At 35.2% G+C, this 22,312-nt stretch overlaps 2 protein-coding genes across 14 annotated transcripts; one reads left to right on the forward strand and one right to left on the reverse strand.

Annotated features, from left to right (window-relative positions):
- Nucleotides 1-11,233: 11,233 nt before the first annotated feature.
- On the reverse strand, nucleotides 11,234-16,521 carry LOC110640740 (uncharacterized). 13 transcript variants are annotated; one of them, XM_021792198.2, is made up of 16 exons: nucleotides 16,016-16,521; nucleotides 15,904-15,934; nucleotides 15,753-15,820; nucleotides 15,460-15,499; nucleotides 15,104-15,153; nucleotides 14,895-15,023; nucleotides 14,463-14,667; nucleotides 13,587-13,915; nucleotides 13,382-13,510; nucleotides 13,164-13,300; nucleotides 12,952-13,049; nucleotides 12,693-12,807; nucleotides 12,484-12,571; nucleotides 12,265-12,377; nucleotides 11,599-11,745; nucleotides 11,234-11,522 (listed from the first exon to the last, which is right to left on the reverse strand). In XM_021792198.2, exons 1-15 carry the CDS (start codon nucleotides 16,037-16,039, stop codon nucleotides 11,673-11,675), a joined length of 1,629 nt encoding a protein of 542 aa, XP_021647890.2. In that variant the 5' UTR covers nucleotides 16,040-16,521; the 3' UTR covers nucleotides 11,234-11,522; nucleotides 11,599-11,672. The 13 variants fall into 13 exon arrangements, with proteins under 13 accessions (XP_021647890.2, XP_021647895.2, XP_058008650.1 ...); XM_021792203.2 differs by having other exon boundaries at nucleotides 15,904-15,924; nucleotides 16,016-16,519; XM_058152667.1 differs by having other exon boundaries at nucleotides 15,104-15,155; nucleotides 15,465-15,499; nucleotides 15,904-16,521.
- Nucleotides 16,522-16,891: 370 nt separating this feature from the next.
- LOC110671468 (wee1-like protein kinase) lies at nucleotides 16,892-21,461 on the forward strand. Its single transcript, XM_021833952.2, has 10 exons — nucleotides 16,892-17,358; nucleotides 17,861-17,921; nucleotides 18,009-18,075; nucleotides 18,278-18,544; nucleotides 18,693-18,760; nucleotides 18,850-18,959; nucleotides 19,042-19,082; nucleotides 19,179-19,327; nucleotides 19,912-20,265; nucleotides 20,997-21,461. The coding sequence occupies exons 1-10, from the start codon at nucleotides 16,892-16,894 to the stop codon at nucleotides 21,099-21,101; spliced, it is 1,689 nt and encodes a 562-aa protein (XP_021689644.2). The 3' UTR covers nucleotides 21,102-21,461.
- The last annotated feature ends 851 nt before the right edge of the window (nucleotides 21,462-22,312 follow it).

Below are 22,312 nucleotides of genomic sequence, written 5' to 3' on the forward strand. Positions count from 1 at the left end.
ATGACATAGCATTACAACTTTCGTGAAGAACACTAACATTTTGGCCATAACTTTGGGCTATACAGGTCCAATATGACATAGCATTACAACTTTCGTGAAGAACACTAACCCGAATTCTGCCCATAACTAAGTCATTTTGCCACCCAAAGTTAGTGGTCCAAAACTGCCAGAACCAAATTAGGTGCCCAGAAATCTGGGTTAAACCAATCCAGCCAGCCATGTTCAAATGGCCATATCTTGGGCTACAAAACTTCGAATGGAGTGATTCAAAAAGGGGATTAAAGCTAAGACAATAAGGAACAACTTCTATGAAGAACACTTAGCTAAATTACCACTGCAACATGACCAATGGATCAATGTAAAATATGACACCAAATCTGAAAATTTGAAATTGTACTTAGGAGACCTAAAAATTGAAGGGGTAACCAAAATCAACAAATTAAGCAACCAAAATGTGGTATGTGGGTAAATTGAAATTCCCATACCTATTAAGCATAAGAAAGTCAACAATTTGACTTGAATAGTATCGTGAATAGTAAACCCGAAATATAAAATTTAAAGAACGTTAAATTAAGCATATTAGAGCTAGGCATAAGTAATTGTGAATTTATTATTGAATTTATTATACGTTATGATACTGAAATACTGTAAAATTGTGTGTTTCATTAGAAAAGAATATCGGGAAAGAACCCGAGATATCGAGTCAATGCCTAAAGGCGACTCGCACAAGGTTTGTGCACAATTCTGTAAATTCTCTTGACAATTTGTTTTAATGAATAAATTGTGATTTATTTTTATTGTAAATTTGTGAATGAAATTAATATTATGCTTTTGACTTAAATTGTTGGAAATTTAATTGTATGTGTTTGAATTGTCAATAAATGTTTAGTAAAATGTTAAGATAGTTTTGAAACCACAGTATCATGACCATATATTTGAATGCCTCACTAGCATGCCTAGTGGGAGGAATTAGTTTTGAATTTTGAATTCCCTCTCTAGCTGAAGTGTTGAGGTGTGTGCCAGTAGAGGAAGAAATTGAATAGGTACCCATAGTTTGAGCTAGCTAACCTTGAGATTCCTCATAAGCCTCCTGCTATTGAGATGAACATTGTACTAATGGCATGATATAACTGTGTGTTTTTATGAAATTTATTTTGGGACTTTCGAAATGAGACTGTTTTGACTAAACTTATAAATTGTGTTTTGTATTTGTTTTTTATTTTCAGTACCATATGTGAATAAACGTGAATTAATTTATGCATAAGATTTTATTTTAGTATGTTGTGCACCACTGAGTCATAGTACTCAACGATGGCTGTTTATTGCTGTTGCAGATAGAGAGACTAGTAGAGCAGCGGAGTGAGCTACTGAGGATTTCAGAGCTCCTTCTGGACCTTTTGTCGGGTATAATTTTATACCCTGATTGTATATGTTTATTTTGATGTAATTGACTGTATGTACATTTGTAAAGTGGTCATGAGCAGTTGTACATATTTTGTAATAATATTATTTTGGATTTTCTGAGGTAAATTTTGGACTGATAAATGTAAATTAATTTTTCTTTAATGCAATGTGTATGAAATTAATTATTACTGTTTTTAGAAATAATTGAATTGAAATTTTGAGTTGTGAAATATTGATTGAATTGTGGAGTTTGGAGGAAATTGTGCTGATTTGAGTTATAATGGTGGTTGAGATTGGTTGAAGTGATATATTTGGAAGTATTTTCTATGGGTAAAATTTTTGATTTTTCTCAAATACTGCCGGCACTCTGCCGAAATTTTTTTAAAATTTACAGAAAAATAAAAATGGACAAAAATTTTAACTAGTTTTTAAACTTCAATTAAATATTTTTAATACCTACTAGAAAAGCTCACAACTTTCAAAAAGTAAGAAAATTGTTTTAAAATCCCTTGTAGTATATTTAATGAGTTATCAGTAGACGGAGTCAGTAATTCATTAGGTATACTACGGGATTATGTTATGCCTTACAGAGGGGTGAGGTGTGATATGTTTTAGTGGTATAAGAGCAAATTTTTTACGTATGTTTTTACTTATGAATTTGTCTATTTCTTTGATAAGTACAATTGCTCAATGTCCTTATTTGTTACATACAGTGCATTACATTATAAATATGAACTAACGGAGGGAAATCTCCTTGTGTTTTTTGTTCAGGAGATATTCTACCCCCCGATTTGAAATGGAAGAAGGGGACCGCTCAGTTGAGCAATCTGTAGAGGCTGAGGCACAAGAGGAAGCCCCAGCTCTTCAAAATGTCAGTGGTTCAGTGGCACCAGCCCCACAAATGCTTCAGTTTCCTGCACAATTTGCCCAGCAGATGACTGCGATGTTCCAATAGATGGTTGGAAGTATGCTTGCTCAAGGTCCACTTCAGACACTAGTGGTGCAACCTCAGGCTCCAACCAGACAATATGATAAGCTATTGAAATATGGGGCTACAGAATTCAAGGGTACAGTAGACCCTCTAGAGGCAGAGCAGTGGATGGAGAGAATGGACAGAGTATTCAAGAAACTACACTGCCCGGATGAACTGAAATTTGAGTATTCAGTGTCGCTACTTCAAGGGGATGCATATGATTGGTGGAAGACCATCCCTTACAGCTTGGTTGAACCTCCAGTACTGACATGGGACGACTTCATTAGAGAGTTCAGACAAAAGTATGTCCCCAATGCCAATGTGGACCAGAAGCTGCAAGAGTTTTTAATTCTGAAGCAAGGGAATCGGTTTGTGGCAGAGTATGAAAGGGAGTTCTCCCGCTTAAGCCACTATGCAGGGAGTCTCCTATCTACCAGCAGAGAAAGATGTAAGAGGTTTGAAACCGACTTGAAACCCAGTCTAAAGATGCAAGTGGTTGGATTCAGACATAATAACTTTTCTGAGCTCATCTCTCAAGCACTTGAATTAGAAAGAATTGAGTCAGAAGGGGCACCAGTGAAAGAGAAAACAGAGAAGACAGAGAAATCATAAAAAGAGAAAAGTGGAAAGGAAGTGGATCAAAGTTCCAGTGGCAATACTGAAAAAAGAAAGAAATTTGGGGGATCAGGCAGAGGTGGAAGGTCTGGTAGAGATAGATTTTCTGGGTAGAGACCCCCTTAGTCCAGTCAGCAGACGTCTAGGAGTTCTCACCCTCCCTGCCCTTATGAGACATGTGGCAAGACCCATAGTGGGATATGTTATTGGGCTTCAGGAGCCTATTTTAACTGCGGAGGCATGGGCCATCTTGCCAAGGACTGCACTAGCGCCCGTAGATTTGGGCCAGCTCCTACTACTGCAGAAGGATCCATTCAGAGTTCTGCTACTAGAGGTTCATAACCAGTTAGCAAAGGTAGAGGCAGAGGTCGAGGCAGCACTTCAGGCATTCAGGGTACAGTAAACCAGTCAGAACAAGGTAGTACTCCGACTAGAGTCTACACTATAAGACAGCGAGAAGAAGCTGAAACTTCTGACATTGTGGCCGTTACATTCTCTATCTCTGATCAAGATGTATTTGTACTGTTTGATCCGGGTTCTACCCATTCGTATGTTAGTGCTAGCATCGTCAGTTCCCTTGCTATTTCGTGTGTCAAAATGGATTTTGAGGTACTAGTAACGAGTCCATTAGGACAAGAAGTCAGGGTCAACATAATGTATAGAGATTGTCCTTTGGTGATCCAAGGACATATTTTTCTATCAGATTTGATTGAAATGCCCTTCAAAGATTATGATATCATCTTAGGCATGGATTGGTTAGCCAGGCATCATGCAATGATTGACTGTAGACTAAAGACAGTCACTTTTGGTCTCCCTCTATATGGTGATGTGGTAATACACGGGGAGAGGCAATTACTACCATCAAATATCATTTCGGTTGCACTAGCCAGAAAGATGATCAGAAAGGGGTGTGAAGCATACTTGGCACATGTGATAGACACTCAAGTGGGAAGTCCAGCATTGAGGGACATCCCTACAATATGTAATTTTTCGGATGTGTTTCCTGATGAGTTGCCAGGATTACCTCCGAAAAGAAAGGTGCAGTTTGAGATTGATGTTATGCCTGGTGTGGACCCAATCTCCATAACACTATACAGAATGGCACCAGCAGAACTGAAAGAATTGAAAGTACAGTTGCAAGAGCTACTTGACAAGAGCTTTATCCGCCCTAGTGTGTCACCTTGGGAAGTGCCAGTGTTGTTTGTTAAGAAGAAAGATGGCACTCTTTGCTTATGTATTGACTACTGATAATTGAATAAGGTGACAATAAAGAATAGATACCCATTGCCCCGCATTGATGACTTGTTTGATCAGTTGAGGGGTGCAGCTGTGTTCTCCAAAATTGACCTGAGATCGAGTTATTATCAGTTGAAAGTGCAAGAGCAGAGTATCCCAAAAACTGCCTTTAGAACTCAATATGGCTATTATGAATTCCTGGTCATGCTATTCGGGTTAACCAATGCTCCGACTACTTTTATGGATCTAATGAACACTATTTTCAGACCATACCTCGATCAGTTTGTGGTGGTATTCATCGATGACATATTGGTTTATTCGAGGAGTGCAGAGGAGCATGATCGACATCTGCGGATTGTGCTACAGACTTCAAGGGAAAAACAACTATATGCAAAATTGTCAAAGTGTGAATTTTGGCTAAAGGAAATATCCTTCTTAGGGCACATAGAATCGGCAGAAGGCATTAAGGTAGATCCCAACAAGATAGAAGTTGTCCTTAATTGGAAGCCACCCAGGAATGTCACAGAAATTCATAGTTTTCTTGGTTTAGCTGGATACTACCGCCATTTTGTGAAAGGGTTCTCCATATTGGCATCTCCATTGACCAAGCTACTTCGAAAAGATGTGAAATTTCAGTGGACTGACAAATGCCAGCAGAGTTTTGATGAATTGAAGAGATGTTTGACTAAAGCTCCAGTCCTTACTTTACCTACACCGAGTAAAGAATACACAGTTTATAGTGATGCTTCTCATAATGGGTTAGGCTGTGTATTGATGCAAGATCAGAATGTCATTGCATATGCATCACGCCAGCTGAAACCGCATGAGAGGAACTATCTGACACATGACTTGGAGCTTACAACTATCATAGTTGCTCTTAAGATCTGGAGACACTACTTATATGGGGAGAAGTGTTACATATACACAGATCATAAGAGTTTTGAAGTATTTGGGCACTCAGAAAGAGTTGAATTTGAGATAGAGGAGATGGTTAGAGTTGATAAAAGACTATGATTGTCTGATAGACTATCAGCCAGGGAAAGCTAATGTGGTGGCTAACGCCTTAAGTCGCAAGACTATGGCAAGTCTGAGAGTTTCTCCTTTATCTATGGTACATGAGTTGAGAGCATTGCGTGCCAGTTTAGAGATTAATGACGAGGGGCAGACAACAATTGCATGGCATGTATAGCCAGTGTTGATTGATCTAATCAGAATGGCTGCTCAGAATGATCAGAAATATCAGAAGCTAGTGGAAAAAGTCCGGCAGGGTAAGAAACCTGAATTCTCAGTGCGAGAAGATGGTCTACTGCTACACTAGGGCAAAATGTGAGTTCCTAATAATATTGACTTGAGACAGATCATTATGAAGGAAGCACATAAATCTCCTTTTGCTATGCACCCGAGTGGTACTAAAATGTATAGAGGACTGAAAGAACATTACTGGTGGATGGGTATGAAAAGAGATGTAGCAGAATTTATTTCCAAATGCCTAACTTGTCAGCAAGTGAAGGAAGAACATCAAGTACCAGCTGGTTTGTTACATCCATTACTAGTGCCTGAATGGAAATGGGAATGGATAACTATGGATTTTGTGATGGGACTTCCGAGGACACAGAAGAGTCATGATGCAGTATGGGTCATAGTTGACAGACTGACCAAGTCTGCTCACTTTCTGCCTGTCTGGATGGACTACAGTTTAGAAAGATTGGCCAAGTTGTACATTGATGAGATAGTAAGATTGCATGGAGTGCCAATATCCATTGTATCTAACAGAGATCCTAGGTTTACTTTTAGATTCTGGAGTAGTCTTCAGAGAGCCCTAGGAACTAGATTGAACTTTAGCATGGCATTCCACCCATAGACAGATGGCCAGTCTGAGAGGATAATTCAGATATTGGAGGACATGCTACGGGCTTGTGTGATTGAGTTTGAGGGCAGTTGGGACACACACTTGCCTCTGATTGAGTTTGTTTATAACGACAACTACCAATCAAGCATTGGGATGCCTCCATATGAAGTTTTGTATGCCAGGAAGTGTAGAACTCCCCTGTGTTGGGATAAAGTGGGTGAAAGAAAGATGATTGGGCCTGAAATTATTCAGCAGACTGATGAGAAAATCAGATTAATCAGAGATCGACTCAAAGCTGCATCAGACCGTCAGAAGTCCTATATTGATATGAAGAGAAGGGATATTGAGTATATAGTGGGTGAGAAAGTATTCCTCAAGGTTTTCCCTTGGAAGAAAATTATGGGATTTGGCAGAAACGAGAAACTGAGTCCTCGTTTCATCGGGCCATATGAGGTTATGGAAAGAGTGGGTCCTTTGGCATACCGTTTGGCATTACCTCTAGAGTTGGAGAAGATACATAACGTCTTCCATGTGTCCATGTTAAGAAGGTATTGATCAGACTCATCTCATGTGTTACCGGTAAAAGAAATTAAAGTGAATCCAGACCTCACATATGAAGAAGAACCCATAGAGATTCTGGTATATGAGGTAAAGCAACTGAGAAACAAGCAGATACCGCTGGTGAAAGTGCTGTAGAACCATCATTCAGGCCAGGAAGCTACTTAGGAGCGTGAGGAGGACATGAAGAGGCAACACCCACAGCTGTTCAGAGACTAACACTAGGTAAAAATTTCGAGACGAAATTTATTTTAAGTGGGGGAGAATTGTAACACCCCTATATGCATAGCCTGGTATATTTCAATGTTCTGGTGACCAATGTCGGTCTGGACAATTAAGGGGATTAGAACCACATCTAAAACACCTAGATAAGCCCTGAATGCAAATAATTAGTGATTGTCATATAGTTAAGTATAAATAAGAAAAACATAACACAAAAGGTTAAATGAGCCGGGAGTCACAGCGATGGGTGACCTTCCCGGGAAGTGACTGCGAGGTTAGTCTTAACCCAAATTTTGAACCAAAAAATATGACGCTGCTGTCCTTAGGACTATTGTGAACACAGTGGAAAAGAGAAAATCACATAAAATAATTATTAAGCAGGTCAAATAATTAGGTCAGAAATCCGAAAGAAATATTGAATAACTAACAAACTGGATCAGACCGGCGAGGGGCAAATTGGTCAATTCACCCCTAGTGCCTACTTCTGACCTAACTGTCTAATAAAATCGGAGAAACGAAAATTTTAGAATTGAGAATTAAATTAAAGAAATGAGGAAAAATTAAGGAAGGAAAATGAAATGAAAAGTAAATTATTGCATCACCTTGATGACATCACATTTGATGTCAAAATTAAATTTAATTTTCCCTACATTTTTTACCAAGTCAAATACACATGATTACACATAAAAATACATAAAAAAAATTAAAAAGGAAATTCACTTCTTCTTCTCCACCCAATTTGGCCGAAACTCTCTCTTCCTCCTCCTCCATTATTTCTTCCATGAAAGTTTGGTTTCAAGCTTCTGATTCCATCAATTAACCCTAAATTCCCCCAAAATTCTATATAAAACCTTGTTATCTCAACTAGAAAAGAAGATTGAAGAAGAAAAAGGAAGGAGAAAAATGAAGATTTGGAGACTTAGAAATCAAGGGTTGAGGTAAGTAATTTAAATTGAAATTTTTGGTTGAAGCATATGTTTTAAGTTAATTTAACTTATAATTAATGATAAATCAAACAAAAACAATTATTGGGGGATAAATGGAATTTTTAGCCAGCATTTAAGGGAGTTAGAAGGGTATGAGTTTGATGAAATTAAAGAGGTAATTGAGTGTAATTAAGCATGTAAACAAGACTTATACACTTTAATTGCATGAAATTGCACAATTGGAAAATTAGGGTTCTTAAGCCTTTTAAAATTGGGAGAAAAATTGGAGGAAATGGTCAATTAATGCAATTGACCCTAATTGAGGTTAGAAATGGTCAATTGGGACCATTTGTTATGTGTATGAATTGATAGAATGAAATTGCAATTTGGATTGGTTAGGGACACTATTCTGACCGCTTGACATAGGTCTCTTTCAGGGACTAAAACTGAAAATTTACTAACCCAAATAGTGTGAGGCTAATTGGGAATGAAAATAGACACATAATGACACATTTTTCATTCAGGAACCATGCCCAGAAAATGACATTAACATAGTGAACAATTAGGTCAAACCCGGGTGTAGTGCACTGCCACTGTACCAAAATGAACAAATGAATAGTGTTTATTTATTTGGCCATAACTTGAGTTATACAGGTCTAAATGACCTGATTTTTATGGCATTGGAAAGGTATGACATATCACTACAACTTTTATGAAGAACACCAACCCGAATTCTGCCCATAACTAAGTCATTTTGCCACTCGAAGTTAGTGGTCCAAAACTACCAGAACAAAATTAGGTGCCTAGAAATCTGGGTTAAACTAATCCGGCCAGCCATGTTCAAATGGCCATATCTTGGGCTACAAAACTCCGAATGGAGTGATTCAAAAAGGGGATTAAAGCTAAGACAATAAGAAATAATTTCTATGAAGAACACTTAGCCAAATTACCACAGCAACATAACCAATGGAACAGTGCAAAACAGGACACCAAATCTGAAAATTTAAAATTATACTTAGGAGACCTAAAAATTGAAGGTGCAACCAAAATCAACAAATTAAGCAACCAAAATGTGGTATGTGGGTGAAATTGAAATTCTCATACCTATTAAGCATAAGAAAGTCAATAATTTGACTTGAATAGTGTCATAAATAGTAAACCGAAAATGTAAATTCAAAGAACGTTAAATTAAGCATATTAGAGCTAGATATAAGTAATTGTGAATTTATTATTGAATTTATTATACGTTATGATACTGAAACACTGTAAAATTATGTATTTCAATTGAAAAGAATGCCGGGAAAGAACCTGAGACATCGAGTCAAAGCTTAGAAGCGACTCGCACAAGGTTTGTGCACAACATAAAATTTTTCTGTAAATTCTCTTGACAATTTGTTTTGATGAATAAATTGTGATTTATTTTTATTGCAAATTTGTGAATGAAATGAATATTATGCTTTTGACTTAAATTGTTGAAAATTTAATTGTATGTATTTGAATTGTCAATAAATGTTTAGTAAAATGTTAAGATAGTTTTGAAACTACAGTGTCATAACCATATATCTGAATGTCTCACTAGCATGCATAGTTTGAGGAATTAGTTTTGAATTTTGAATTCCCTCTCTGGCTGAAATTTTGAGGTGTGTGCTAGTAGAGGAAGAAATTGAACGGGTACCCATAGTTTGAGCTAGTTAGCCTTAAGATTCCTCATAAGCCTCTGGCTATTGAGATGAACATTGTACTGATGGCATGATATAACTGTGTGTTTTTATGAAATTTATTTTGGGACTTCCGAAATGAGACTATTTTGACTAAAATTATAAATTGTGTTTTGTATTTGTTTTTCATTTTCAGTACCATATGTGAATAAACGTGATTTGATTTATGCATAAGATTTTATTTTAGTATGTTGTGCACCACTGAGTCATTGTACACAGCGATGATTGTTTATTGCTGTCGCAGATAGAGAGACTAGTAGAACAGCGAAGTGAGCTGCTGAGGATTTCAGAGCTATTTCTGGACTTTTTGTCGGATATATTTTTATACCCTGATTGTACATGTTTATTTTGATGTAATTGACTGTATGTACATTTGTAAAGTGGTCATGAGCAGTTGTACAGATTTTGTAATAATATTATTTTGGATTTTCTGATGTAAATTTTGAACTGATAAATATAAATTAATTTTTCTTTAATACAATGTGTATGAAATTAATTATTACTATTTTTTGAAATAATTGAATTGAAATTTTGAGTTGTGAAATATTGATTGAATTGTAGAGTTTGAAGGAAATTGTGCTGATTTGAGTTATAATGGTGGTTGAGATTGGTTGAAGTGATATATTTGGAAGTGTTTTCTATAGATAAAATTTTTTGTTTTTCTCAAATACTGTTGACACTCTGCCGAAATTTTTTCAAAATTTACGAAAAAATAAAAATGGACAAAAATTTTGACTAGTTTTTAAATTTTAATTAAATATTTTTAATATCTGCTAGAAAAGCTCACCATTTTCAAAAAGTAAGAAAATTGTTTTAAAATCCCTTGTAGTATATTTAATGGGTTATCGGTAAATGAAGTCGGTAATTCATTAGGTATACTACGGGATCATGTTATGCGTTACAGAGGGATAAGGTGTGACACACAAGATGTGTGAAATATTGTTGATAAAAGCTTTACTTCACTCGAATATTAAGCATCGCTATCTCAAAATGAGAAGGATGCTTTAGCAAAAGAAAGGAAGAAGGATGAACAAGCCCTGCTCTCATCCATCAATATTTGGATGAATCTATGTTCTTAAAGATGGCCGATGTTATTAAAGTAAAGCAAGTTTGGGAGATTTTGAAAAATTTCCTCCAAAGAGTTGATAGAGTGAAGAAGATGCAACTCCAAACATTAAAAGATGAATTTAAAACTTTGCGAATGAAGGATGTTCAATCCATTTCGGATTTTTGTGTTCACGTTTGGAGTCAAATTACCTATTAAATTACTTTAAATTATAAATCATTTTAATCAAAATGTTAAAAATTTTTCAAACTATTTTATTTTATTTATTTATTCATTAAAATTCGTATTGCTCATGTCCACTCAAATGAGTTACTCAATTTTTTGACTTCAAATCATTTTGAATTTCTAAATTCAACTCAACTTATAAATTCGAATCATTTCTATTTATAAACTGACTGTTTATATTTTAAATTTATAAATATCAAATCAGAAAACCTATGCATATAAAATATTGTATATGTTGATTTGAAATAAATTGTTTGTAATTTAAGTAAAACTCTTACCCTTGAATTAGCTTTTAAAATGAAATTGAATCAAAATATAGTCCTTTAAATCACCTATAAATATGTTTACCTACAAACTTTATTCTTGAGATAAAGTGTTTGTATCATGTATAAAATCTGAACAAACTTTATTTTTTGAGTCAACTTCCTATGGAGCTAAATCTGATCCATTTTAAACTCAGATTTCATATATCAAATTTTTATATGATAATTGGTAAGATTATTTTTTTCCCCCATTTTACAGGCAAAGATTAATGCTGCTGCGGCCGCAGCACCGTAATATGCAAGGTCAGATGAATCAAATGTAACTCAAGCCGGACCCAATTAATTAACTGGGTCAAAAAACATTAAGCTACATTCCCAGAGGGCAAAATTAAGCAGCCATGATAACACAACCATGATCCTCCTCCGTAGCTTGAACTGGATCTTCAAAATTCTATTAAGCATAACACCTAAAAAACAAGAGAGACTAATGAAGACATTCTTTATTAAACAAGATGGAGTATCAGAAAGGTTTATTAATGATACCATGTCTCTCATCACTGGTCAAATAATGAGATTTGAGTCGACAGATAATTCTATCCACTAAGAGTTTGAAATAATCACACTAAAATGTTGGAGAAATATGTAGATAAGATAGTGCTCTTGTCATTCCCCATCACTTGAACCTCCTTCCTGTTCACAGAAGCCCGCTATCAAACTTCATTGGTTAAAGCACTGAAAATCATTTTAATTGAACAATGAAAACAATCAAATCAGTAAAAATTAAATTAAATAATTTCAATGGCTTTGGTTCCAATTTTCACTAATGCAGCAACAGTTGCACATAACACTCGTGAAGGAACCACCCCGGCAAAAAAAAAAAGAAGGAACACTGTCATTCAGACTTCTAGCAAGGAAAACAAAGAAGCAAAGCTCCATGTGACTAAGGCCCTGTTTAGCATTGAGTTTAAGAGCCTGAAACTACTTTTCTGAATAAAAGCACCATTTTAGATGCTGTTGAAAAAAGTAGTTTAGAAAAAGCTATTTTGTTATTTTAGTGTTCTTGTGACTAAAACTTATCAAATTTAATTTTTAATTATTTTTTAACACTATCTAACTAGTATATTTAAAAAAGTGATTTTCTCAACAGTAGTTTCAACAGTAATGCCAAACAGGCCCTAAGTAGATTTGAAAGAAGGTATATATGCATACCATGGAGGATGAATACAAATCAAGTTCCCTACTTCCAGATCAACATCGCTGCAAATTCTTGGACTAAATATAACTGTTCCTTCCCTTTCTCTATCTACCAATTTTTGGGAGCCCTGCAGACATAACCTTTAGTCAGCAAATGCTCTTGATCAAGGTCCGGCAGCTAGCAAGTTTATCTAATTTTCATCCAGGATTAGCAACAGTAACCACAAGTTATACATATATTCCTGGATGAAAAGGAAACAGAGAGCTCCCAATAAGATAATAGCATAGGCTTGTCTCCAAGCGGGGCATTATGGTAGAATTGCTAGTAACATCAAACATGTATTACTCAATGAGAAGTACAGAAAGCCTCCGAAATCAGAGCATGACTTGAATAATGAATACTACAATAGTGAGTCCCAATGCTAAAATATTACATATTAAACCTGTTCCGAGTATAGAGCACAACCTCTACATTCTTGCAAAACATGCAGTGACAAACGGTCAGCTTTGCATCCAAATATCTTGAAAGGATCTTTACAACTATAGAATGTGCATTATCTGTATCCAACATTTGCCAAAGATAAGTAGTGGATTAAGAAATGCAAGATGCAAAAAGTCTGTTGGTGTTGATTGTTCATATACACACGTCAGTTGGAGGAGATGCTTTAAGAACAAAAATAATACATAACCAAAAGGCTTTACCACTGGGGCTAGCTCCCATCTGTATCTTTTTCAGAAAATTAGCATCTCTTTCCTTTTCACTCTGCATGACCTGCTGTAACTTCCTGAACAATCCAATACTGCAAAATTGGGTAGCAAAAAAGTTTATTTCGCTAGGAATATTTTGTTGCACTTCAAATATTAATAATCAAAAGTATGGCTGATAATAGTAAAAATCTATTTCCATCAATTACCCTGACAGTTTGGCAGCTGCAACATGGGCCCCATCGTCATTGCTGAAAGAGGTAGCAGCCAATGCTTCCTGAAATCGATCAGCCATACTCTGCCTCTTCATCTCCGGGTTTGCAAGATCTAGGTTTTGATAATTGCCCTGAAGGGTAGAAATTTAAACAAGCAGTGGATAACTTTAACTCGAGCAAAAAATTAGAAAGGAATTAAAGCCAAGAAATACCTCATCATCACTTGATGACCCAGTAATTACTTGCTCAGGTTTTTCTTCATCATCAATGACTCTGTCACCCAATGGTGATACATTTTTCTTCACCATGAGCTGTGCCCTTTTTCCTTTTGTTCTTCTAAACTGCAGTAAATACAGAATCAAACTGGTTATCTAAAATTTTCCAGAAAAAACTTATTGCTAATCAGAGAAAGCAAACCATTTGAGAATTTCCTCTTTGAAGAACATTCCTATCCCGAAGGCCCTCTAATAGCTCAGCCATTGAATGCTCAATGAGTCCATTCCCAATGGCTTCTACATCAGCAGGTGCAACTTTTAATGGCCTTCCATTTTCTCCATGAAAATCTTCAAGAAACTCAAGGTTTGAATTTTCTATGGTTTCATCCTCAATTGGTTCCAGTTCTTCAGGTGCATCAAGAGCCTTGGATGACGTAACATTTTCATCCTCAGGAATAAAAGGATGAAAGAGTCCATCTTTATGTGACTTTATACGCAGAGAGAATTTTAGCTTTACTTTGTCTCCAACACCTGCAACCCATGAAGATGCTTGGCCAGAGAAACTACCAGAAAATCAACTCAAGTAACAAAGCTTCACAAATCAATTATGGTCAAACAACCAGCAGATTTAATTCATATTTATATACAAAACATATATCTGCCACACAAGCAAGCTTGTGATTATCTATCTTCGCAACTGAATATCACACAAGCTCAATTAGTTGGGTTATGAGTTGCGACCTTGGGCTACTTTCTGACAAGGGTCATTTATTAAGTTTCCAAGTGAAAGAGACCAGAGTCAACTCATAGATGTGTAACTGGGATTTGCTTTTAAATGTCTTATTTTTGTTCATTTCCAGTTTAATTTTTCACCAATCTCTGTCTACCCAGGTTCATGGTTTGTCTCACAACTCAAATAACATATGAAGTCAGAAACTTTAGTTTTTCATATGATATACAAAAAGCCAAAGACATCTTATGCTCCATGTGTTGATGCAAATGATTCTTAACAAAAGCATATCAACAATGGAAAAGCAAATATCATTGTTAAGCAGCACTTATCAACTCAGAAAACTACCTTGACAAGATTTGTTTGCTTTGGAGAAGGCAGAAAAGGAAGACAAAGATTGTTCATTCAAATGGTTTAACGCCTCAGCTTCTTTACTTATCATGGACCATGTGCATGCCTCATCTTGTTTTTCACTTCTTAAAATATGGAGATTACTATCTTTATTGAGCTTCCTATCACTAGATGTAATGGAATTTGCAAGTACATAGTCATCCTGTTCAAACACACATCATAAAGTTGTAAAATAAGCAGAACTTATTACGCTCCATTTTTTTCATGGAAAATATTTTCCAACAATATTTTTTATTGTTCAGGCATTAGGCATGCTTAGGAAAAACAATGTAATAAGTAATTTTGTATTAAAATTTTACTTGACTAAGTCATTTTCTCTGAAAAAAAATAGAGCCTTAATGCTGAAATGATGTCCAGATATTTGCATACCTCATCATCAGATATGATTTCCTCATTTTGATGGTGTTTAGATTCCTTCCTTTGGGAAAAGATTAAGCCACCATCATTGGGGAAATCAGGCACTTCAACCTCGTCTCCAACAAAGAAGCTTGTTTGGTTCTGATCACAACATCTCACATTATTCATTAATATGTGATGTAAGAAAATGATTACTAAAACTGAGCTGTAGTTGCACATGCCTCATGTATTAAATTTCCAGCTTCCTTTCCCAAACTTCCATCTTTCATACCTGTGAAAAGAAATATTTGTTAAAAGTCTTTCTGATGAATGACAATAGTGAAAATCACTTGAATTCAAATTTATAGAAAAAGAGAGCACTTGCATAGTTGCATGTCTAATGCAACTTGTAACTAATGAATTTTATCAACAGTACAACACAATGCCGTCACATACTCCCATAAAGGCTAGAAGCCACAATCAAATTGAAAATGGGGCAAGGAAAGTAAAGAATTAACAAAATATTAAGAAACTGCATGGTGGACTGGAATCACATAAACTAGACCACAAGAAAAAAAAAAAAAAAAAAACTTGATACCTCTAAGTATCTCCATTCGTGACTGAAGTAGGAATCCTCGCTATAGATATACAAAAGTATAGTCAGAATAAGAGTACTGATATATATCAAGAAGAAAACTTAAAAGCTCCGTTGGAATACAAAAATTCAAAATAGTGCTTATGTGTACAAAATAATGGTTACTGAAAAAACTCAAACTTCCACGAAACCAAAAGGCAATGAAGATTTACACATATAGATAGCTTCACTGGAAATGCTGTGATCCGGATCAAATTTTCAAAATCAAATTGAGCAATAGAAAGGTAAGAACTTGCCTCTTTCTCTGCATTCGCATTCAAAGAAAAGCAATTGTCTACCAAATCGCCATTTAATTCCTCACCATCTGTCATGTTATTACACGAACCAAAAACCGATCAAAAAACCCTAACATAACACTGCAAATTCATACGATAAAGCTAAAATTACCAGAAATGCTCTGATCAGAATCTGAATTCCCCTGAAACAGATAAATGATTAGCATGTAGTATTCATAAAGAAGGAAATAAAAATAAGTTAGGTTCGGAAGGAGGATTTCCACTGGAAAAGCACTTCGTCGCCACATTCGGTATCCCTGTAACTGTTCGAGAGCCGCCGCTAGAAACCCGAACCCGAAAATGTACTAGAGATGCCCGATTGTTTTGTATGTTCTTCTGGGCCTCTGCGGCTTCTACAATTGTTGGGCCCAACCAAGAAGATCTAGAAAAGCGCGCCTTTTACGTCCGCTCTACAGGCCATTAGGAGGAAGAGAAAAGCTTACATATTACGCGATACAAATTAGCCTATCACATCATTGATGTTACTTATGAGACTGATTGGCTAAATCAATTGAGTCAAGTATTGTACGGAGAAGATTCGACGTTAGAGTATGGTTATTGTAGTCCTTGTATCCTCTGAGTCTTGCCAAAGAAGATTGTGAACCCGCGTAATTTTGAATTGTGAAAGAAAGAAAATAAAAACCTCGTTTTGATATTCGGAGAGTAATTAAAAAAAGTAGAGAAATAGTAGGCGGTGTGGCGCTCGCTGGGCGGTATAGGTGGTGGTGATTAATGAAGAGGAAAACTCTATGTTTGGATAAATTATAGGAGGGGAAGGAAAATAAAGGGAGGGAATTTTTTTTTATTTTTCATCCTTTATTTTAGAAAATAAATTTATTTTCTCTTGTAAAAAAGTGAAAGTAAAATAATTAAAATTATTATTTTATTTTTATCTTATAAATTATTTTTTTATGTGAATAAAGATTTCAATTTAATAAATACTATATTAAATATATAATTATGAAAAAGAGTTCATAAAATATTATTCCACTATTTTATCATTAATATTAAAAATATTAAAAAAAAATATACAAATAACTAAAAGATATAAATGAATATAAAAGTAAAAGGATTATTATGTAATTTTATAAGTTAAAAAGATGACTTTACCCCCACACTGTTTCTTTTCTCTCCAAATCAGAGAAAACAAGCTCAAAGGAAAATATTGGATATTTTCCTTTCAATCCTCACTTTTCCTCTATTTTCCAAACAGGGAAAAATGTCACATCATAAATATTTTCCATACTTTATTTTCCTTCCTCCCTCTTTTTCTCCAATCCAAACAAGCTCTAAAGGGAAGCAATAGGAGGAGGAGAGAGAGCAGTAAACTGAAGGGTACTTTGGCTAGGCACTTGCAGGTTCAGCTGGGACAAGTCCCCGTGATGCCTTTCCAGTACCAGCAATCGTCTTCTTCCACCGCAGCGGCGTCTAATTCCTCTTCTCTCTTCCAGAACCTTCTAGATTCCGAAGCTTCCGATCCACAGCTCCATTCCTCCATGGAAAACCCCAGTATTGGCGACATCGATGTCGACGAGAAAGATTGCATTCTTAGTCAAGACTTCTTCTGGTTAGTCTTTCTTCATTTTCTACAATATTTAAATTTTGTGCTTTTATCCAGTTTTCTGATTAATAGGAATCGGTAGTCCATCACACATTTTGTGGAATTGGGTGTACTAGACACTAGAGCAATTAAAAAATCTGACATTTTAACTTCAATTTCAATGTCTTATTGTATATTCATGGGTGTATAATGGCAATGCACAATCCCTTCAATCTCCAAATCCACGAAATCAATTGTAAAGTCGAGATTATGCTTAGAGCTATTTAAATGCTATCAAATGCAATCCTGACTTTGTTTTATGATGCTACTTCTGATGGTTTTTGAAATCAAAGGTAATTTTTTTGCTGCCGAATACTGCTATATGATTCATGGACATGCTTGCATAGGCTTGAAAATAGAAATTGGTTTGCTTATTGGGAAAAGTACCTCGCTTTGTCATTGTGCATAGTCATATTAATCTTATTTTTCTGTTTCTTTTTTTTTTCTTCATTATGTTTTGTAAATGCAGCACTCCAGATTATATAACACCAGTGGATCAAAATTTAATAAACAGCTTTGATTGCAACAAGGTGATGATACTGAAGGGTTGAACTTCACGCGTAGTTTGATATATGCTAAAGTATCAAAATTGAATTTCTCCACTTTGATTGTTGCAGGAAAACATGTTATGCCCTGAATCACCAGAGAAGCTAAACACTATTAAAACCAAAAAACTTCGACAGGGTAAGATTAGTTGCTCCCTTGAGCTTGAGTTTTAATCATGGTCTTGATTAGCATGTGAATGCTTTTCAGATTTCAAAATTGTAAGCACATTGTTTTCATCTGTTCATGATCCGGCAAACTATTCTGAGTTTTGATCACATAATTATCAGGTACTAATTATGTCTTCTTCTTCTTTCTTATTAAAAATCCAAACTGGTTACAGAAGTGATCCCGGCCAATCCTCTCAGCCCTACTTTGTCTGAGAAGCAACAAAATCTGGAAATTGCCAAAGATACTTTTGGTACAGATGAAGTGAACATTGAGAAAGCAACAGTATTTGGAACTCAGAAAAGCCAAAATTATGTATCACAATCTGCTGTTGCCTTGCGCTGTCGGGTTATGCCCCCTCCTTGCATTAAGAACCCATATCTGATGCAAGCCTCGGATGTGAATGTAGATCCATTTGGCAATAGACGATCAAAATGTGCAGGTACAGTCCTCAATTATCAAAGCAAGTTCTGCTTGCAACAATATTATAATTTCTTTTCCATTATTCTTTTTTCTTTCAGTGGAAAAGTTGTTGCACCATTGAAAGATTGCAGGGGTTTCTTTTAGTTAATCATTGTTGCAATCTACAGGTTTTTTCTCTGCAGTTGTTGGTGGAGCTGGCCTTTCACGCTATCACACAGATTTTCATGAGATCCAGGTATCCATCCAGGATCCAAGGATTCTCAACTGTTTCAGAATCATCATCTTTTGGTTGTGTAAATCATTGTATTTTGATTTCCTTTCTAGCAAATTGGCAGTGGAAGCTTCAGCCGTGCTTTCAAAGTTTTGAAGAGAATTGATGGTTGCATGTATGCTGTGAAATGTAGCACAAGGCAGTTACATCAAGATTCAGAGAGGTAATTTCTTTGTGCATTTTTAGATACTTCCATCATATGTTCAATCAACTGGCTTAGGCACCATCTTGTTTGCATTTTTCAGGAGGAAATCTTTGATGGAAGTTCAAGCTTTGGCAGCTATAGGTTTGTACGTAACTGTTGTATAATATTTGCACATTTGCTTTGCGTATTTGACATCAAAATTATCTTTCTTTATGCGTTTTATGGTTGTCTTTGTAGGATATCATGAAAACATTGTTGGATATTATTCTTCCTGGTTTGAAAATGAGCAACTATACATTCAGATGGAACTCTGTGATTGCAGCTTATCCATTAATAAATCTTCCAAATCATTCACAGAGGACAAAGTGTTAGAAGTCTTGCATCAGGTTAACATCTCTTGTCACATTTAAATGCATTATTATGAAGTATTGAATTCTCATGAACAGAATATGTATAGCAGCACAGAGGCATTTTCTTCTTATGAAAATATCTCTAAACTGAATGGAACTTGTGATGGACAAGATGTGTGCTTAGAAAATGCCCAAGTAATCAGAATTACATACAAGATGTTGTAAGATTCTTTTTTCATAAAGTTTAGGCATCTTAAATACCTTGGAGGAGCAAACTTTTTTATTCAATTTTAAGTGGAATTGAGAATTGTGGATATCTGATTTCTCTTCTAATTTGAAATGGAATTAAGTCTTTTCTTATAGTGTGTATGATGCATGATGATACTGTTTTCATTATCTTTCATTGCCTTCACCATTAGTCATGTAGTCTTCCACTTGTTTGATTGAACTATGAAGTGAATCCCACGTTGTGATTATGATCTAAATTAATTTTCACATCAGATTTTTTAAAAAAAAAAAACAACCGCACAGTTTTTGTATTGTTTAAACTGATCTGAAAATACTTTTGACAATTTCCTGTTTATCTAATTAGATGCTCTTTGATGTTGGACTTTTTACAGATTGCTAAGGCATTGCAGTTCATCCATGAAAGAGGAATTGCTCACTTAGATGTAAAACCTGATAATATTTATGTCAAGAATGGAGTTTATAAACTTGGTGACTTTGGATGTGCAACACTCCTTAATCAGAGCTTGCCAATTGAAGAGGGTGATGCACGTTATATGCCTCAAGAAATCTTGAATGAGGATTACAATCATCTAGATAAAGTTGACATCTTTTCCTTTGGAGCTGCTATTTATGAGCTTATTAGAGGGTTACCTTTGTCCCAATCGGGATCTCAATTTTTTAACCTTAGGGAGGGGAGACTGCCAATTCTTCTTGGCCACTCATTGCAATTTCAGAACTTACTCAAGGTATTATGCATATTTCTTTTTAACTATACTCGTGCACTTATTTGGAACTGGGGAAGTTGAACCTTCTAGATGTGTTAACATGGTTTCAAATCGCTTTTGTGGTTGCAAGTAACAGAAGCAGGCTAGTAACGGCTGTAATGTAATGGTAACAGTTTGGCGTTATGCAAATTTTTTTGAAAATTTTGCGAAGTTCATAAAATGACTATATATTGATAGATACAAGTAAAACTAAGATACACAATTATATAATAAGCACAAATACGTCAAATAAAAATATTAGACATCATTAGCATTAAACAATTTATTGCTATAATAGAGATATTTAATGATGATTTTAACTTAGCAAACAATAAGGGAGAGATTTTGTAGAAGAAAGTAGAAATTTAGGTGAAACTTTGACAGAATATGAGATATACAGAAGTTATGTAAGAGAGAATATGTAGATAAAGAAAAAAGAAGCAAAATAATACTATTTCCATGCGATTTCAGCAGGGGAATAATTAAAGTAATGGCAGTTATCGTTATGCGACGGTAAATAATGGCACTTGCAACTCTAGATTTGTTCGTAAATAACAGTGTATCATGTAATGAACTCTTCCAAAACTTGTAAATAATGGCTATTACATTACATAATGGCTGTTATTTGAAACCATGTGTGTTAAGCAGCGTATATGGGGGACAGGTATCCACTTCATGGTTTATGTAATCTGATGATTTGGTAATTTGATTAGGCCATGCTAGATCCAGATGCAGTTCGGAGGCCTTCTGCTAAAGAAATACTAGAGAGTTCAATATTTGACAAGCTTCAAAGAAAACTCAATCAAGTGAAATCTTAGTTGGATTCTTGGGAAAGGAATTTTTGTATATGGTGCCTCTAATGATCAGCTGCCGTAGCTAAGCGAGCTGTGCCAACACACTGAATGGACAATTTTGTAACAACAGTTCCTTCTTCAGTACATTCACCTATTTTTCTCCCGGTCAAAGTGCAGGTGTTGTGGAGTTAAGAGGAAGGCTGTCCTCAAATATATCTGTTTATGGACTGGAGGTATGCAATTTAATAAAATGCCCTCTTTATTTTTAGTAATCAGTGTACAAAATTTGGCAAAAGAATGTGAATCAGACAGGAAGGAGTATCAAATTAAAATTGTTGAGAACTTGAGCTAACTAGCAAATAGCCAAATACAGATGTTAGATTACTTTTGCTCTCAAATCTGGTTCAGATAACCATTCGATTACAACAAAATCTCAGTTTTCAAATTGATACACCCTCTAGTGTGATGTGCAAAAGCATTAAAGCTTTTTGATGAATCTAAAAGATATTCAAGTTCAACTTGATACATCCTGTCTTTACGCCATGTTTGATAGGGAAAAGGATAATGAGAATGAATTTAGTTAACATATGAGTTGGTTGCATTATATAAAGTATGTTTAACTTATTCAGGGTAAAAAATAAAGAATGTATTTCAGTCTTTGCCATTGTTATGTATTGAATTATTGTTATTGTTTCAGGTATATGTAATAATGAAGTTCGTCTAGAGCATATTGCTAAATTATTAGACCATTATTTAAAATTTTATGATCAATGAAAAGCATGCTGCGTGGAATGATGTAAATCCACGACTTCTCTTATCCTTAAATGAATGGATGCAACCATGTAAAGCCTATTATAGGAAAACCTAATCACATAAATCCAAAATTTTCATTGCCATGGCATATCGTATCTATTGTCCTGATCATGAACCTGCCAAGCCTAGTATGCTTAATTGATATTTATGTGAGATTTCAAACAGAGCACAAGCGCCCTTGTATTGTTTTGGATTAATAAAAGATATTCTTTATATGTTCTAGCATTTAGATAATATAATTTGAATATCAAAATTATTATTATTATTTTTACAATTCAAAAATTCATTTGAACAAAGTTTTAGTTATTATTAAAATTTGAATATGAATATTTTGCAACGGGACAAATTTTGCAAACGCCTCTTGTGGAAATATATCCACCCATCAGCCTATCCCCATCATCATAGATACCACCTCCTTGTAA

This window comes from Hevea brasiliensis, chromosome 9, assembly GCF_030052815.1.
Source record: "Hevea brasiliensis isolate MT/VB/25A 57/8 chromosome 9, ASM3005281v1, whole genome shotgun sequence".
Lineage (NCBI taxonomy): Eukaryota > Viridiplantae > Streptophyta > Magnoliopsida > Malpighiales > Euphorbiaceae > Hevea > Hevea brasiliensis.

Bases quoted from the DNA above. Each gene is read 5' to 3' on its own strand.
- LOC110640740 (XM_021792195.2), bottom strand. From the start codon at position 16,039: ATGTGGCGACGAAGTGCTTTTCCAGTGGAAATCCTCCTTCCGAACCTA. The intron at 12,808-12,951 runs GTAAAGCCTTTT...TGTTGGATACAG, and splicing joins GATGGGAGCTAGCCCCAGTG to ATAATGCACATTCTATAGTT. The intron at 11,746-12,264 runs GTATGCATATAT...TTCTGTGAACAG, and splicing joins ATTTGTATTCATCCTCCATG to GAAGGAGGTTCAAGTGATGG.
- LOC110671468 (XM_021833952.2), top strand. From the start codon at position 16,892: ATGACTTTACCCCCACACTGTTTCTTTTCTCTCCAAATCAGAGAAAAC. The intron at 17,922-18,008 runs GTGATGATACTG...TGATTGTTGCAG, and splicing joins ACAGCTTTGATTGCAACAAG to GAAAACATGTTATGCCCTGA. The intron at 18,545-18,692 runs GTACAGTCCTCA...TGCAATCTACAG, and splicing joins TAGACGATCAAAATGTGCAG to GTTTTTTCTCTGCAGTTGTT.